The sequence below is a fragment of the Salvelinus alpinus genome, chromosome 3 (assembly GCF_045679555.1).
Source record: "Salvelinus alpinus chromosome 3, SLU_Salpinus.1, whole genome shotgun sequence".
Lineage (NCBI taxonomy): Eukaryota > Metazoa > Chordata > Actinopteri > Salmoniformes > Salmonidae > Salvelinus > Salvelinus alpinus.
Window position 1 is genome coordinate 15,809,836 of NC_092088.1, and position 18,928 is coordinate 15,828,763.

General features: G+C 42.8%; 1 protein-coding gene across 1 annotated transcript in view; it reads left to right on the forward strand.

Annotated features, from left to right (window-relative positions):
• LOC139570092 (protocadherin-15-like) overlaps nt 1–18,928 on the forward strand; it is a 314,364-nt gene that overhangs the window by 237,113 nt on the left and 58,323 nt on the right. The window contains exons 22-24 of the mRNA XM_071391605.1: nt 7,711–7,827; nt 11,756–11,896; nt 12,001–12,113. Coding sequence (XP_071247706.1) covers nt 7,711–7,827; nt 11,756–11,896; nt 12,001–12,113 — 371 coding nt within the window. The remainder of the gene's footprint in view (nt 1–7,710; nt 7,828–11,755; nt 11,897–12,000; nt 12,114–18,928) is intronic.

Consider the following 18,928-nt stretch of genomic DNA (forward strand, 5'->3'; position numbering starts at 1 on the left):
TAGGCCTCACTCCCCCCTATCTGAGATATCTACTGCAGCCCTCAATCTCCACATACAACACCCGTTCTGCCAGTCACATTCTGTTAAAGGTCCCCAAAGCACACATCCCTGGGTCGCTCCTCTTTTCAGTTCGCTGCAGCTAGCGACTGGAACGAGCTGCAACAAACACTCAAACTGGACAGTTTTATCTGAATCTCTTCTTTCAAAGATTCAATCATGGACACTTACTGACAGTTGTGGCTGCTTTGTGTGATGTATTGTTGTCTCTACCTAATTGCCCTTTGTGCTGTTGTCTATGCCCAATAATGTTTGTACCATGTTTTGTGCTGCTACCATGTTGTGTTGCTACCATGTTGTTGTTATGTTGTGTTGCTACCGTGCTGTGTTCTCATGTGTTTCTGCCTTGCTATGTTGTTGTTTTAGGTTTCTCTTTATGTAGTGTTGTCTCTCTTGTTGTGATATGTGTTTTGTCCTATATTTATCTTGTATTTATTTTTAATCCCAGGCCCCCGTCCCTGCAGGAGGCCTTTTGGTAGGACGTCATTGTAAATGAGAATTTGTTCTTAACTGACTTGTAGAGTTAAATAAAATGAATAAATAAACAGTAGAACAGAATTATAGTTGAACAGTAGTACAATAGAACAGTATTATAGTAGAACAGTAGTACAATAGAACAGTATTATAGTAGAACAGTAGTACAATAGAACAGTATTATAGTAGTACAGTAGAACTGTAGAACAGTAGAGCTGTGGAACAGTAGAGCTGTGGAACAGTACTACAGTAGTGTAGTAGTACAGTATTATAGTAGAACAGTATTATAGTAGTACAGTAGTACAGTAGAACAGTATTATAGTAGTACATTAGAACAGTATTACGGTAGTACAGTAAAACAGTATTATAGTAGTACATTAGAACAGTATTACAGTAGTACAGTAGACCAGTATTATAGTACTACAGTAGAGCTGTAGAACAGTACTACAGTAGTGTAGTAGTACAGTATTATAGTAGTACAGTAGAACAGTATTATAGTAGTACATTAGAACAGTATTACAGTAGTACAGTAGAACAGTATTACAGTAGTACAGTAGAACAGTATTATAGTAGAACAGTAGAACATTATTACAGTAGAACATTAGAACAGTATTATAGTAGTACAGTAGACCAGTGTTATTGTAGTACAGTAGTACAGTAGAACGGTATTGTAGTAGAACAGTAGAGAACTATTATCGTAGTACAGTAGTATAGCAGTACAGTAGAACAGTATTGTAGTAGAACAGTAGAGAAGTATTATCGTAGTACAGTAGTATAGCAGTACAGTAGAACAGTATTATAGTAGTACATTTGAACAGTAGTACAGTAGAACAGTACTACAGTAGTATAGTAGTACAGTATTATAGAAGTACAGTAGAACAGTATTTTAGTAGAACAGTAGAAAAGTATTATAGTAGAACAGTAGAACATTATTATAGTAGTACATTTGAACAGTAGAACAGTATTACAGTAGTACATTAGAACAATAGAACAGTATTATGGTAGTACAGTAGTATAGTAGTACAGTAGGACAGTTTTATAGTAGTACATTAGAACAGTTGAATAGTAGTACATTAGAAGAGTAGAACAGTTTTACAGTAGAACCGTATTATAGTAGAACAGTATTATAGTAGTACAGTAGTACAATATTACAGTAGAAGAGTAGTATGGTAGTACAGTAGAACAATAGTATAGTAGAACAGTAGTACAATATTATAGTAGTACAGTAGAACATCATTTTATTAGAAGAGTAGGACATTATTACAGTAGTTCAGTAGAATATTAGAACAGTATTATAGTTGTACAGTAGCATTCTCACTCCCTCACTCCCTCATTCCTAACTCCTCACTCGTCACGAATAGGATGACCTGTGTGTTTTACCAGCCAAACAACATGGGAAAAGGAATGAAAAGTACAAATGAGATGTATCCATCCTCCTTCCTGTATCTAAAGGGCAGGGAAACAGATAGTGTACCTTTCTGTCTGGCGATGCTAATCGATGATTATTTGCTGTTGAGACAGTGCGGTGTAGGATGGTAATGTAATGTGATGCCTGGTCCGTGGAGACTAGAGGGAGAGCGGAGTGATTAAGCTGTGAGATCGCTTCTATGGGTTGTATAGACTTGATGAGGAAACCATCGATAGAAACACAATAACACAGTTGAGATTCTTTGCCGCAGCATTTTCCACTCTGCCAGAGCAAAACTCACTCAGAGAACCGCTAGGTTTTATTAACAAGCCGAGGTACTGTACCAAGGATGTTTTTTTGTATAAATTCTGTGAGCACGAGGAAGCCAGGGAAGGATGTGTAATTTGGATACCTGAACTAGCCTGGCCTCATCTTGGACTTTGTGAGGCGACATACTCTATTGAATGCTATAGAATGTAGCTCCGTCTTAATGATGAATAGTTGAGCAGCCACTGGACAGATTCTAGATGTTTTCTGTTCTGATCCAAGCTATCCAAGTAGCAGCACTCATTATTGGGCCTCTTCAATCGTCAGACACAGTGTCTTTGGAAAATAAGACTTCTTTAGGAAAATAGAGTACTGATGTCCTCTACCAGTGACTATGGGTTTGGCATAGCTCCATATAAAGCTGTTGCTATTGTGGTTCACACACATGGTCTAATGATCTCTCCCAAGCCTGAAGTTAAAACAGTCCCTCCGCTGCACGCCCCGCTGTGTCAACCATAGTGAAGTCTCATGATCTGCTATTGAGTGTGCAGCGCCTTCAGAAAGCATTCACACCCCTTTACTTTTTCCACATTTTGTTGTGTTACAGGCTGAATTTAAAATTGATTAAATTGAGATTTTGTGTCACTAATCTACACACAATACCCCATAATGTCAAAGTGGAATTTTGTTCGTTGAACATTTTAGAAATTAATAAACATTTTAAAGCTGAAATGTCTTGAGTCAATAAGTATTCAACCCCTTTGTTATGGCCAGCCTAAATAAGTTCAGGAGTAAAAATGTGCTTAACAAATCGCATATGTTGCTTGGACTCATTCTGTGTTCAATAAAAACAAAATTTTTGAATGACTACACCATCTCTGTACCCCACACATACATCTGTAAGGTCACTCAATCGAGTAGTGAATTTGAAGCACAGACTTAACCACAAAGACCAGGGAGGTTTTTCAATGCCTCGCAAATAAGGGGACCAATTGGTAGATGTGTAAAAAATAAAAAAAGCAGACCATGACTATCCCTTTGTGCATGGAGAAGTTATTAATTATAGTTTGGAAGGTGTATTAATACACCCAGTCACTACAAAGATACAGGTTTCCTTCCTAACTCAGTTGCTGGAGAGGAGGGAAACTGCTCAGGGATTTCACCATCAGGCCAATGGGGATTTTAGAACAGTTACAGAGTTTATTGGTTGTGATATGAGAACTTATCAATCAATCAATCAATCAATTTTATTTTATATAGCCCTTCGTACATCAGCTAATATCTCGAAGTGCTGTACAGACACCCAGCCTAAAACCCCAAACAGCTAGTAATGCAGGTGTAGAAGCACGGATCAACAGGATGGATCAACAACATTGTGGTTACTCCACAATACTAACCTAAATGACAGAGTGAAAAGAAGGAAGGCTGTACAGAATAGAAATATTACAAAACATGCATCCTGTTTGCAACAAGGCATTTAAGTAATAGTACCAAAAATGAACTTTTTGTCCTGAATACAAAGTGTAATGTTTGGGGGCAAATCCAACACAACACATCACATCAAGCATGGTGGTGGCTGCATCATGATATGGGTATGCTTGTCATCGGCAAGGACTAGGGAGCTTATTAGGATAAAAATAAACAGAATACAGCAATAAGCACAAGCAAAATCCTAGAGGAAAACCTGGTTCAGTCTGCTTTCCAACAGAAGGTGGGAGACAAATTCACCTTTCAGCAGGACAATAACCTAAAACACAAGGCCAAATCTACACTGGCAAGACCAAATCTACACTGAAATTGCTTACCAAGACGACATTGAATGTTCCTGAGTGGCCTAGTTACAGTTTTGACTTTAATCTGCTTGAAAATGGCTCTCTAGCAATAGCTTGAAACATGTTTTTTAATAATAATGGGCAAATATTGTACAATCCAGGTGTGCAAAGCTCTTAGAGACTCATCGCCTCCAAAGGTGTTTCTACAAAGTATTGACTCAGGGGTGTTGATAATTACGTAAATTAGATATTTCTGTATGACATTTTGGTTTAGTGCTCTGCCTAAGTGCTAATGGGAGACTCTCTAGGCCAGGCTGACAGTTGTAAAGGCCGCCGAACGATGAGCAGGGGGAAATGGTTTGCCATGTCCAGCAGCAGTGACAGGGATGGTGCTAGCTACTTCACTAATTCACAAAAAAATTGAAATCAATCCAACACTTTGAAGATACAGCATGTGAATGGAGGGTATCTGTTTACAAACTCCTGACTATACAGACATGCTTCTCATGCTGAGCATCTAACTGTGAGGGCTATCTTTCTTATTGTAGTAGTTCTCATTCTGACAACTGGAAGCATCCACATGTGAGGGGTATCTTTATTATTATTATTATAGCATAGTAGTAGTAGTAGCAGCAGCAGTAGTAGCAGCAGCAGTAGCAGTAGTAGTAGTAGTAGGAGCGGTATGAGCAGTAGTACTAGTAGCAGTAGTAGTAGCAGCAGTATGAGTAGTAGTAGTAGTAGTAGCATCAGTATGAGTAGTAGTAGCAATAGTAGTAGCAGTAGCAGCAGTAGTAGTAGTAGTAGTAATGGTAGCATGGCCTATCTCAAGTCCATCAGACTATTAAATAGCGGTTACTCAACCCTGCACCTTAGAGGCTGCTGCCCTATGTTCAGAGACCTGGAACACTATTCAGCGGTTACTCAACCCTGCACCTTAGAGGCCGCTGCCCTATGTTCAGAGACCTGGAACACTATTCAGCGGTTACTCAACCCTGCACCTTAGAGGCTGCTGCCCTATGTTTAGAGACCTGGAACACTATTCAGCGGTTACTCAACCCTGCACCTTAGAGGCTGCTGCCCTATGTTTAGAGACCTGAACCACTATTCAGCGGTTACTCAACCCTGCACCTTAGAGGCTGCTGCCCTATGTTTAGAGACCTGGAACACTATTCAGCAGTTACTCAACCCTGCACCTTAGAGGCTGCTGCCCTATGTTTAGAGACCTGGAACACTATTCAGCGGTTACTCAACCCTGCACCTTAGAGGCTGCTGCCCTATGTTTAGAGACCTGGAACACTATTCAGCGGTTACTCAACCCTGCACCTTAGAGGCTGCTGCCCTATGTTCAGAGACCTGGAACACCATTCACTTTAATAATGTTTACATTCTGTTTTACTCATTTTAAATGTATATACTGTACTCTACTGTATCTTAGTCAATGACACTCTGACATGGCTCGTCCCAATATTTATATATTTCTTAATTCCATTCTTTTAGATTTGTGTGTATTGTTAGATACTACTGCACTCTTGGAGCTAGGAACACAAGCATTTCGCTACATTCGCAATAACATCTGGTAAATATGTGTGTGACCAGTAAATTTGATTTTAGCAGTAGTAGTACTAGTAGCAGTAGTAGTACTAGTAGCAGTAGTAGTAGTAGTAGCAGTAGTAGTTGCAGTACTAGTAGTGGTAGTAGTAGCAGTATTAGCAGTAGTAGCAGTAGTAGCAGTAGCAGTTGTATCAGTGTTAGTAATAGTAGTAATATCAATGATAGTAATAGTAGCAGCAGTATTAGTAGTTTGTAGTAGCTGTAGTAGCAATAGTAGTAGTAGCAGCAGTAGTAGTAGTAATAGCAGTAGCAGTAATAGCAGTAGTAGTAGGAATAGTATTAGTAGCATTAGCAGTAGTAGTAGTAGCAATAGAAAGTAGTAGTATTAGTAATAGTAGCAGTAATAGTAGTATCAGCATTAGTAACATTATCAGTAGTAGTAGTAGTAGCAATAGTAGCAGTAGTAACTGTATTTGGAGTAGTATCAGTATTAGTAGCATTAGTAGTAGTAGCAATAGGAGTAGTAGTCGTAGTAGTAGCAGTAGTAGTAGCAGTAGTAGTAGTAGCAGTAGTTTTTAGTAGTAGCAGTAGTTTTTAGTAGTAGCAGCAGCAGTAGCAGTAGTTTGTAGCAGTAGCAGTAGTTTTTAGTAGTAGCAGTAGTGGTAGCAGCAGTAGCAGTAGTTTGTAGTAGCAGTAGTATAAGTTGTATCGGTATTAGTAGCATTAGCAGTAGTATTAATTGGGGTAGCAGCAGCAGTATTAGTAGTTGTAGTAGCAGCAGTAGTAGTAGTAGCAGCAGTAGTTTGTAGTAGTAGTTGCAGTAGTAGTGGTAGTAGTAGTAGCAGTAGATTTTAGTAGCAGTAGTAGAAGTTTTGTCAGTATTAGTAGCAGTAGTAGTAGTAGCAGCAGTAGCAGTAGTGTGTAGTAGTAGTTTGTAGTGGTAGTAGCAGTGGCAGTAGTTTTTAGTAGTAGTAGTAGAAGTTGTATCAGTATTAGTAGCATTAGCAGTAGTAGTAGCAGTAGTTGTAGTAGTGGTAGTAGCAATAGTCATAGCAGTAGCAGTAGTAGTAGCAGTAGTAGCAGTAATATCAGTGTTAGTAGCATTATTAGTAGTAGCAATAGTAGTAGTAGTAGCAGTAGCAGTTGTAGTAGTAGTATCAGTATTAGTAGCATTAGCGGTGGTAGTAGTAGTAGTAGCAGTAGTAGCAGTAGCAATAGTAGCAGTAGTACTAGTAGTAGTAGGAGTTGTATCAGTATTAGTAGCATTAGCAGTGGTAGTAGTAGTAGCAGTAGTTGTTAGTATTAGTTTGTAGCAGTAGCATTAGTTTGTAGTAGTAGCAGTAGTTTTTAGTAGTAGTAGTAGCAGTAGTTTGAAGTAGTAGCAGTAGCAGTAGTTTGTAGTAGCAGCAGCAGCAGTAGTAGTAGTAATAGAAGCAGTAGTAGCAGCAGTAGCCGAAATATCAGTAGTTTGTAGTAGTAGTTGCAGTAGTAGTAGTAGTATTAGCAGTAGTAGTAGCAGCAGCAGCAGAAATAGCAGTAGTTTGTAGTAGTAGTAGTAGTAATAGAAGCAGTAGTAGCAGCAGTAGCCGAAATATCAGTAGTAGTATTAGCAGTAGTAGTGGCAGCAGTAGCTGAAATAGCAGTAGTTTGTAGTAGTAGTTGTATTAGCAGTAGTAGTAGCAGCAGTAGTAGCAGAAATAGCAGTAGTTTGTAGTAGTCGTTGCAGTAGTAGTAGTATTATTAGCAGTAGTAGTAGCAGCAGTTGCAGAAATAGCAGTAGTTTGTAGTAGTCGTTGTAGTAGTAGTATTAGCAGCAGTAGTAGCAGAAATAGCAGTAGTTTGTAGTAGTCGTTGTAGTAGTAGTATTAGCAGTAGTAGTAGCAGCAGTAGCAGAAATAGCAGTAGTTTGTAGTAGTTGTTGTAGTAGTAGTATTAGCAGCAGTAGTAGCAGAAATAGCAGTAGTTTGTAGTAGTCATTGCAGTATTAGCAGTAGTAGTAGTAGCAGCAGTAGCAGAAATAGCAGTAGTTTGTGGTAGTAGTAGTATTAGCAGTAGTAGTAGCAGAAATAGCAGTAGTTTGTAGTAGTCGTTGCAGTAGTAGGTTTTTACAGTCAAAAGAGCTGTTGATTCAGACACTTATCTCACTAATTACATGGTTGTGTTTCTCTCTTTCTTCTCCAGGATATGAATGACTACTCTCCAGTGTTCAGCCAGGTGGTGTACAGGGGCATGGTAGCTCCCAACGCAGTCAAGGGGACCGTGGTCGCCACGGTACAGGCAGAGGACCTAGACCCTCCTGTGAGTAGACAACAATGTGACGGCTCTGTGCTCTGTGCTTGACTGTAACTTTACAACATGGCTGCCAGGTTTCTGCTCCCATGGCGATGCCGGTGAGACAGTGATTGACTCAGCTCTGTCCAAGCCAGCGATTTAGAGGAGAAAAGGTTACTGTGCTTGTTCATTGTAGTTGTGTTTGCATGACGTGTTTCTATTTAATAAGCATGGTGCACAGAGGATGGTGTCCCATTGTTGGAATGCTTATTGATTTAGATACACTACATGCCCAAAAGTATGTGGACACCCCTTGAAATGAGTGGATTTAGCTATTTCAGCCACACCTGTTGCTGACAGGTTTATAAAATCTAGCACACAGCCATGGAATCTCTATAGACAAACATTGGCAGTAGAATGGCCCGTACTGAAGAGCTCAGTGGCTTTCAACGTGGCACTGTCATAGGATGCTACCTTTCGAAAAAGTCAATCGTCAAATTTCTGCCCTGCTAGATCTGCCCCGGTCAACTGTAAGTTCTGCTATTGTGAAGTGGAAATGTCTAGGAGCAACAACGGCTCAGCCGCGAAGTGGTAGGCCACACAAGCTCACAGAATGGGACCGTCGAGTGCTGAATCGCATAGCGCGTAAAAACTGTCTGTCCTGGTTTGCAACACTCACTACCGCGTTCCAAACTGCTTCTGGAAGCAACGTCGGCACAATAACTGTTTGTCTGGAGCTTCATGAAATGGGTTTCCATGGCTGAGCAGCCGCACACAAGCCTAAGATAACCATGCGCAATCCCAAGCGTCAGCTGGAGTGGTGTAAAGCTGGACTGCTGAATCACGCTTCAACACCTGGCAGTCCAACAGACAAATCTGGGTTGGCAGATGCCAGAAGAACGCTACCTGCCTGAATGCATAGTACCAACTGTAAAGTTTGGTGAAAGAGGAACAGGCTAGGCCCCTTAGTTCCTGTGAAGGGAAATCTTAACGCTACAGCATACAATGACATTCTAGACAATTCTGCACTTCCAACTTTGTGGCAACAGTTTGGGGAAGGCCTTTTCCTGTTTCAGTATGACAATGCCCCCGTGCACAAAGCGAGGTCCATACAGAAATGGTTTGTCGAGATCGATGTGGAAGAACTTGACTGGCCTGCACAAAGCCGTGACCTCAACCCCATCGAACACCTTTGGGATGAATCGGAACGCCTACTGCGATCCAGGCCTAATTGCCCAACATCATCAGTGCCCGACCTCACTAATGTTCTTGTGGCTGAATGGAAGCAAGTCCCCCTCTCAGAAATGTTCCAACATCTAGTCGAAACCCTTCCCAGAAGAGTGGAGGCTGTTATAGCAGCGAAGGGGGGGACCAACTCCATGTTAATGCCCATGATTTTGGAAAGAGATGTTCGATGAGCAGGTGTCCAAATACTTCTGTCCAGATCGTGTGCGTCGGTTGGAGTTGGAGTTTTTGCAGTGTGTTTTGGTTATGTTATGCTATTATTTCTGTGGGAGGCAAAGTCTCATCATTTTGGGCTTTCATTTATTTATAATGTTTTGTGTTGGTGGATTTGTTCATTCTTACATGAGTTATAGATGGTTATTCATGACAGAGGTTGATATCACTACATGTTCTTACATCTTATAGCCATGGGTGGACCTGCAGGCAGAAAGCAATCTGCCTTCTGCATGTCGTATAGGAGAATATCCCACATGCTTACTGTGTCGTGGGATTTCATTGGCCCGTGGCCTGAAAAAATAATACCAGTGTTACCAAGCCGACGTCTCAAGGCGTGGAGAATTATCCGTGCCTCGGCAACAAGCTCCTGAATATACAATGGTGTTAAACGCTTGATTTCACAAATTCACCCGTCACATTGGTAGATGACTTACGATCTCTCAGAACAAATAACGCACAGAGCAAATGTTATTCATGAATGATAACAGTCAGTTGATATGCGGTGGAAATAGTCCAAGGCATTTCTCAAACACATAGATAATATTCCATATGTAGCTAGTGCATAGTGGTACAGTAGGACAGAGCTTACTGTATAGTTTCCTCTTTAACTTACCTGTCCTGTTATAGGTCAAGTTATTCTAAAGAATTGTGTTATTGGTCACAGCAGTCGGTAGTAGAGGAGGGAAGAAAACAGGACAGAAAAACAAAAGTTGAGCAGAGGAAAGGAAGAGTAGAGAGCCCCATCGGAGGTCCAGGCTTGCCCCGCTGGAGACCACCTCTGCCTGGCAGGCTTGGCAGGCTGAGCCCCTGTGATATCTCTCTGCATGGGTGGGAGGCCCTGGCTGGGCTGGGACTGGTGCTGCCAGCGCCCCACTCCGCATCACTTCTCTCTCTCAGTAGTATGTAAAGCAGTTCTGAGATGACAGGAAAGGCAGGTTCTCAAGCTGAGCTGCGAGATGAATCACTGAAAGAGACGGGGAGGGAGATGGAGACGCCACAGAGCCTTCCTGGCACCTAGCCTGACTAGAGCCTCAAAGCAGGCTAGCCCCCCAGTCTCACACACAGGTCACTCCTGGTCATGAATTCAGGCGAGGAGACGGAGCAGAGAACCTCCCTCCCTCTTGTTTTCACTCTCTATTTCGGCTACTTCCCTTCCTCCCCCCTCTCTCCATCCTCTCTCGCTCTTTCTCTACCTCTCTCTGTCTCTCTCGCTCTCTTTCTTTCTCTCTCTCCATCCAAGTTTGTTGACAGATAAGATGTGGAGGGTGGGAGTCTGAGAATGCTGGTCCACAATGCACTGTTCCCTCACTGTCCTCAGCATCTCAGGGACAATGGTCTGCCTTTAAAATTAGCTTTTCTAGTATAATCTATCCTATGTCCAAGTTGGTCCTCAAAGAGATATTACTTTTTGAAACTCAAGTCAAAGCTGGATGAGACTCAAGTCACGTCTCTTTGGTTCTGTTCTGTTGTTTTATCGAACATCTCACAAGGGAATTCAGTGCGCTGTGCAAGCTGTTCTATGTCTTCTCCCAACTGTTCAGTATTCATGCAGGGAGGGAAGGTTTGGTGTCACAATAGAGAAGATCAGTTGTTAATGAGAGGAAGGTAATCACACTCTGTTGGGCTTCTGATATCAGGAGTTCAATTACTCCTCTCATTTCTCATCTTGTCTAATAATGTTTTATATGTGATATGCAATTAACACGATCCTATGAACAAGCTACACAATCAGCATTCATTATACTGGTATTATTGAATACCCCACACCAGAGAGAACCCCTCCCCCTTTAATCAATCTGATAAGCAGAGTAGTTGCTTTGTCACTAAATGTTATGATCACACACTGTGAAAGTTGAGGAAGCTAAAGAAAAATCTATTGTTGAAAGTGTAGCTTTCTCTCTATTCAAACAAAGGAAGACACTGCAAGCCTGCTTATGACTGGCTATTGACTGGGGAAGACTAATCTCCTTGGTCTTTGCTGCCAGCTAAGCTACTGGGCACAAGCGGTGTCTTAGCATCTCAAGAAGCTATTTGATCATGGAAAAGCAACACACAGAGACACAGAGACACAGAGACACAGAGACACAGAGACACAGAGACACAGAGACACAGAGAGACAGAGAGACAGAGAGACAAAGAGAGAGAGAGCTCCAATTAGCACCCTTTTACCTATATAGTGCACTACTTTTGAGTGATTTATTGAGCAGATTTCACACTAAGCCCCCGTTCATCAGGTTCCATTTCCTGTGGCATTCATGCTGTTGGAGAATGGATTGGACTGAGATGTCACTGCCACCGGGGGGGGGGGGGGTTGCTCCCCCTGGAGGCTCTTGTTCCCACTCACTTCACCGCCCGAAATGATCTAGACACCCAACCGAGTCGTTGCCAGTCGTCGCCTCCCTGCCTTAGAGCTTTGGGTAGATAGTCCTTATGCATTTGGTTGTGATCGTCCTGTCATTGCAGATAAATGAACAGGAGGTGTGTGTTTTCACAGGGCACCCCTGCCAGCCGCGTGCGTTACAGACTGGACCTGAATGAGGACCCTTACAGTGGCAGCATCTTTGACGTGGATGAAGTCACTGGCAGCGTAATCACACGAGTCAACCTCAATGAAGAGCCCAATCTAGTGTTTAGTGTGAGTACATACCCATTTACAATTACTGATTTGAGGGGGCTTTTGAGTGACACCCCATGTTCCACTTCATCGATTCAACAAATGTATTTTATTTCCATCTTCAGCTGGTTATTGTTGCCTATGACGACGGGGAGCCAATGAAAGTCAACAAGACCCTGGTGGTTATCACTGTCCTGCAACCCTCCATCATACCAGTTTTCACCCAGGAGGAATACAGGTACTCTACATGGACAGGACTGTCATGTAGACTATTATTTGATCAAAGTGGAGCCGCGGAAACTAGTAGACATGTCAAATGATGTAGCCTATGACAGTGCTCTGTGCTTTTATGAGGTCATAGGTCAGAGCACAGGCTTTCCTCTTATGAGGTCATATAGTCAGAGCACAGGTTTTCCTCTTTTATGAGGTCATATGGTCAGAGCACAGGCTTTCCTCTTTTATGAGGTCATATGGTCAGAGCACAGGATTTCCTCTTTTATGAGGTCATATGGTCAGAGCACAGGCTTTCCTCTTTTATGAGGTCATATGGTCAGAGCACAAGCTTTCCTCTTTTATGAGGTCATATGGTCAGAGCACAGGCTTTCCTCTTTTATGAGGTCATATGGTCAGAGCACAGGCTTTCCTCTTTTATGAGGTCATATGGTCAGAGCACAGGCTTTCCTCTTTTATGAGGTCATATGGTCAGAGCACAGGCTTTCCTCTTTTATGAGGTCATATGGTCAGAGCACAGGCTTTCCTCTTTTATGAGGTCATATGGTCAGAGCACAGGATTTCCTCTTTTATGAGGTCATATGGTCAGAGCACAGGCTTTCCTCTTCTCCGCTTAGAGACTGTATAGATCTCCATATTTCTTAGTTACAATGTACAGTCAATTTGAAAAAAATACTGAAAAACATTGTTTTAAATACTCTTCGTTAATGTCTCTTTGTGGAGATGTTAAGGTATTTAAGAGAACGCTAAACTGTTGATGTATTTTCTGAAGGGGTTAGAGGCGATATGGAAACTGTCAGTTAAGCTTTCATTGCTAGTGTTTAATGAATATTCATAATAGCTCACAGCTAGGGTGTGTAGCGCTGCAAATGTACTGTATCACAACACACGTTTCTTTTCTCAAAGGGTAAAGTGCACTTGCTCTGCATGAATTATAGCACTTTTATTGAATTAAGTATTGTACATATATGACATAAGGGGCTAATTAATTCATCTCCCCTGGCATTGACTCGAGATGGATCAGCATGCTGGAGCTCTGGCTTACTAAATTGCTATTATTGATTTCCATAAAGAAAAGAAAAAAGATAGTGAGTGCATGCCAAAAACAAGTGGTTCTATATAGTGCCAAATAAGGGTTATTTTGGCTTGTAACCACAGTGGGCCCCTTTTTGGTGCTATATGGAACCTAGCCCACTTTGAGGTTTTATGAATAACCATGCTCATAAGGTTCTAAATGGTTCTATAACAGTGGTCACCAACCAGTCGATTTCTGTAGGAAAGCCAATGATAAAGGCTTGTGTTTTTGTGTGTGTGTTGCACTGTTGGTGGTAGGTGCAGTTGATTCAGAAGCCCTGCGTACCCGGCAAAGTGTTCCCATTTTTTTTTATATATATATTCATCCCTTTTTTCCTCCCCAATTTCGTGGTATCCAATTGGTAGTAGTTTCAGTCTTGTCTCATCGCTGCAACTTCCGTACGGACTCGGGAGAGGTGAAGGTCGAGAGCCATGCGTCCTCCGAAACACAACCCAACCAAGCCGCACTGCTTCTTGACACAATGCCCATCCAACCCGGAAGCCAGCCAATGTGTCGGAGGAAACACCGTACACCTGGTGACCGTGTCAGCGTGCACTGCGCCTGGCCCGCCACAGGAGTCGCTAGTGCGCAATGAGACAAGGATATCCCTGCTGGCCAAACCCTCCCTACCCCGGACGGCGCTGGGCCAATTGTGCGCCGCCCCATTGGCCTCCCGGTCGCGGCCGGCAGCGACAGAGCCTGGACTCGAACCCAGAATCTCTAGTGGCACAGCTAGCACTGCGATGCAGTGCCTTAGACCACTGCGCCACTCGGAAGGCAAGTGTTCCCATTTTTAACCATTTAATTTGTCTGAAAAGACAAACTCCGCCAGAGATCTGTGGCTAAATCGAGTGTGGCTACTGCGCTGGCCAATCGGATAGCTTAAATTACCATGCCTCCAGAGCATCCACGACCCCGGCTACAGCAAAGTTTAATACTAGTCTACGTAAGATTTAATAACTTTTAAAACCATGACCACAAAGAGACTGTCAAAGAATACAGCAAAGAGCTGCTGTTTTTATGAGTGAGTTTAAGTTTTATTCAGCACTTTCAACACTGTTTTTATTCAACACTATTACAAAACATAAAACTAGCTTCTCCCTACTGCCACTCGTGCTGCAGCTGCAATGAATGAGTAGACAAGTGTATCGATAGCCCTGCATTTGTATTATTATTAGTGTCCTGTCTATTTTAATATGGAGGAATATTTCACATTCTCTGATCATAGGAACAACATGAATTTGTGGAAGAGGCCGTTGCGGTGCGACTCGAGGTTCGCCATCAGGTAGAGACAGTGTCCCCTCAGTCTCATGGGAGGAAAGGAAGGAGAGAGCAGGGACCGTGAGGCGGACCCTCTGCTGCTCCCTCCCTCCGCTGAGACTAAGGCCGTGCTCAAAACATCTGGGAACTCGGAAATCTCAGACTTCCGACTTCAGTGCGTTCAAGACAACTGGGAACTCGAAATAAACGAGATCCGACTGGGAAAAATTGCTTTGAACAGTCATCAAACTCGGAATTCCAAATCGGTCATCCGACTCGGAAACTCTGGCATCTTTCTAGAGCTCCGACTCTCCGACCTGAAGATCACAGACGTCATGATTTCCCAGTTGTCTTCAAAGCACAATGACCAAAAATAAAAAAGCTAATTATTTGCAAATCCTTTCAATTTATGCTCAGCTGTGCCTTGCAAGTGCTACACCAACTGATCTATTTTGTTATTTAAGCTCAAGATTCTAAATATAATATGTTCTGAGAAGAACAATATTGGCAGGCCAGGCATATAGCCAATATGCTGTGTTAATGTATTAGGCCTACTGCACAAACCTCATCCATACAGAACTGTTTTTATTAGGTTCATGTTAAGTCATGTTAAAAAATACATCTGAGCGGTAGATCTCAGATTGCTTTTTGAATGTGAAAGGGATCTTGACTCAGAAAAGGCTGGTGACCGCTGTTCTATAAAGAACCATTAAAAAAAGGTTACATGTGGCAACAAAAAAGAATTCCGCTACGGTCACAACCCTTTCAGGGGCTATATAGAACCTTTATAGAGAATGGTTCTGTAAAGAACCTTTCTCAATCTCAAAGGTTCTTTGTGGACCCATACAGGTTTTTATTTTAGTTTAATAGCGTTATTATATTATTACAATTCCATAGGTTTTATTAGCAAGTTGAATCAGTTGTGTTAGCTCTGGAATGGTTGGGGTCCCTGAGTAGAGAACTACTGATTTAGGTAACTGGTCTCAATTGATAAAAGGCCATGCATGAGTCTGCCACGAGACACCATCATTGGTCATATTCATATATAATATGTAATGACATAACACAACACACTAGATAAACTGGAATGCAACTCTCACCCACAGTTGCACAAAAAAAGCTGTGAGCAAACCACACCCCAAAATATCCTAATGAGCCACCTCCCCTACATTTTAATTATCACTAAAAGAGAACCATCACCCTTCCCAAAGAACCTCGAGGAACCCTCATTTTTGTGCGTGTGCGATATCTACCGAATATCAAGTGTATTTGAGACCCATGAAGTCCATGTAAAGTTCATAACATCTCGACATGCTTTATATATACAGTATGTTGTGTGCACACTCCCAAACCATGTAGGTTTCTTAACTTGGTCCAGTTCCCTGTTGCCAGGGGAGTAGAGCTGTGTTGTAATCTGGTAGGGGGGATGTGTGTGTAAACCAGCTCTTTAACAAGCCAACCTTATCTGTTGATTGATCAATGCTACAGAGCCAGAAACATGGCCAATGAAAAGCCTTGGATGGGGGATTAAATGGATGCCATGTCCTACACAGCGGTAGAAGGTCGCCGGTGATATAGGTTCTTTGGCAGGCGGGGGAATAACGGTGGCTCTTGGTAACAGGCCACCTAGCAGGCAGCACTGCCTGGGTCAGATGTTAATTAGAGCCTGTGGAGACATTAGCCAGGTGTTTGGTCCCCCTCCACAGCCAGGTCTCCACAATCTGCTCCCCTAGTCTCTTTCTCTCCATCCATCCCTACATCCCTCCCTCCTTCTACTCCCCTATATAAATCCATTATTGCATGGAACTCCCTTCCATCTCATATTACTCAAATGAACAGCAAAGCTGGTTTCAAAAAACAGAGAAAGCAACACCTCACGGCACAACGCCTCTCCCCTATTTCACCTAGATAGTTTGTGTGTATGTATTGTGTGTATGTATTGATAAACTCAACAAAAAAAGCATTAAGTACTGCAGTGCATCTCCTCCTCATGGACTGCGCCAGATTTGCCAGTTCTTGCTGTGAGATGTTACCCCACTCTTCCACCAAGGCACCTGCAAGTTCCCGGACATTTCTGGGGGGAATGGCCCTAGCCCTCACCCTCCGATCCAACAGGTCCCAGACGTGCTCAATGGGATTGAGATCCGGGCTCTTCGCTGGCCATGGCAGAACACTGACATTTCTGTCTTGCAGGAAATCACGCACAGAACGAGCAGTATGGCTGGTGGCATTGTCATGCTGGAGGGTCATGTCAGGATAAGCCTGCAGGAAGGGTACCACATGAGGGAGGAGGATGTCTTCCCTATAACGCACAGCGTTGAGATTGCCTGCAATGACAACAAGCTCAGTCCGATGATGCTGTGACACACCGCCCCAGACCATGACGGACCCTCCACCTCCAAATCGATCCCGCTCCAGAGTTTGGGCCTCGGTGTAACGCTCATTCCTTCGACGATAAACGCGAATCCGACCATCACCCCTGGTGAAACAAAACCGCGACTCGTCAGTGAAGAGCACTTTTTGCCAGTCCTGTCTGGTCCAGCAACGGTGGGTTTGTGCCTATTGGCGACGTTGTTGCCGGTGATGTCTGGTGAGGACCTGCCTTACAACAGGCCTACAAGCCCTCAGTCCAGCCTCTCTCAGCCTATTACGGACAGTCGGAGCACTGATGGAGGGATTGTGCGTTCCTGGTGTAACTCGGGCAGTTGTTGTTGCCATCCTGTACCTGTCCCGCAGGTGTGATGTTCGGATGTACCAATCCTGTGCAGGTGTTGTTACACGTGGTCTGCCACTGCGAGGACGATCAGCTGTCCGTCCTGTCTCCCTGTAGCGCTGTCTTAGGCGTCTCACAGTACGGACATTGCAATTTATTGCCCTGGCCACATGTGCAGTCCTCGTGCCTCCTTGCAGCATGCCTAAGGCACGTTCACACAGATGAGCAGGGACCCTGGGCATCTTTCTTTTGGTGTTTTTCAGAGTCAATAGAAAGGCCTCTTTAGTGTCCTAAGTTTTCATAACTGTGACCTTAATTGCCTACCGTCTGTAAGCTGTTAGTTTCTTATAAACTGTTCCACAGGTGCATGTTCATGAATTGTTTATGGATCATTGAAAAAGCATGGGAAACAGTGTTTAAACCCTTAATAATGACGATCTGTGAAGTTATTTGGATTTTTACGAATTATATTTGAAAGACAGGGTCCTGAAAAGGGGACGTTTCTTTTTTTGCTGAGTTTATGTAGACTATGTGGACTGTTTTTAAAAAATTTATGTAGTTCTGTTCTTGTCTAGTCATGTTCTGTATTATGTCATGTTTCATGTTTTGTGTGGAACCCAGGAAGAGTAGCTGCTGCTTTCACAACAGCTAATGGGGATCTTAATAAAACGCCACATACTAGTCAACTTACAGTCCACAGAATAATGCCTCCCCCCCCCCCCTACGTCCCTCCCTACTCCGTCTGTGGCCCTCTCAGGAACCAATGACCCATTTAACTCAGTATCAGTGGACCCAGGTCCCTGTGCTATGCCAATCAATCAGTGTACATCAATAATTCACTGTTCTGTTACACTGTCCATTTCAACCAATCTATGTGTTGCAGACATTTTTATGTAATATTCAGCATTTTATCAACTGTTCAGTTTAGAACGTGGCATATAATGTAGCCTAATGTATAATGGCGTTACAATGTAAGTGTGTGGAATCCTTGAGCTGGGGTGAAAGGTTATTGGATCACCTGATTGTATGATAGAAACGTTTGTCTTGTATCTGAAGCTCCGTCTTTGAACTTCTAAGACAAGAACATGTGGAATCTGTGGAGATTTTAATAAGTGTATGAGGTGGGTTGATTGTGAACATCAATGACCATGAATGTGCATAGGGCTGACGAAGAGCTTGATATTATAGAGGATATTTATTTAGTGTGCTTAAAGTGACGTGAGGTTGGCTGGCTGGCAGGAGGGCTGTCTGGACCAGTGGACTCCCCCTCCGAGTGGAACTAACTGGGAAGATGCCCACCAAAACCTGCCGCCTGTGCGCTTTCCTTCCACGCCGCTTATCTCATAAAAACACTTAATGAAGCCGCAGTGATTTTCACTAAATCAACCACCAGCGTAACCACATCTGAGTTTGTCATTTTGACGATCACAGCAACCACTGTCTCGTTTTCTGCTTACCTCCGTGGATGTGTGAATTAGCTTTTTTTGATCTGCCCCTCCTGAGTAAGACTAGTGCATGAAAAATAATGAGGAAAACGCAGCATCCAAGGCAAGATGGGCTTTTACACCGTGTCTGTGAAGTAAGCAGCCCTGTGCCCTGCAAGTAATTGAAAGCGTGAAAACCCTGCATTCGATTGTTTATTCATTATTACACAGTACACACACACAAGGCTATTGCATAGAAACAACATTTCAGCCATTTGATTACTTTTACACCGTATACCTTTGAGGATAAATGCCTGTTGAATAAGAGAAGTCTAACAATAGAAATGAGA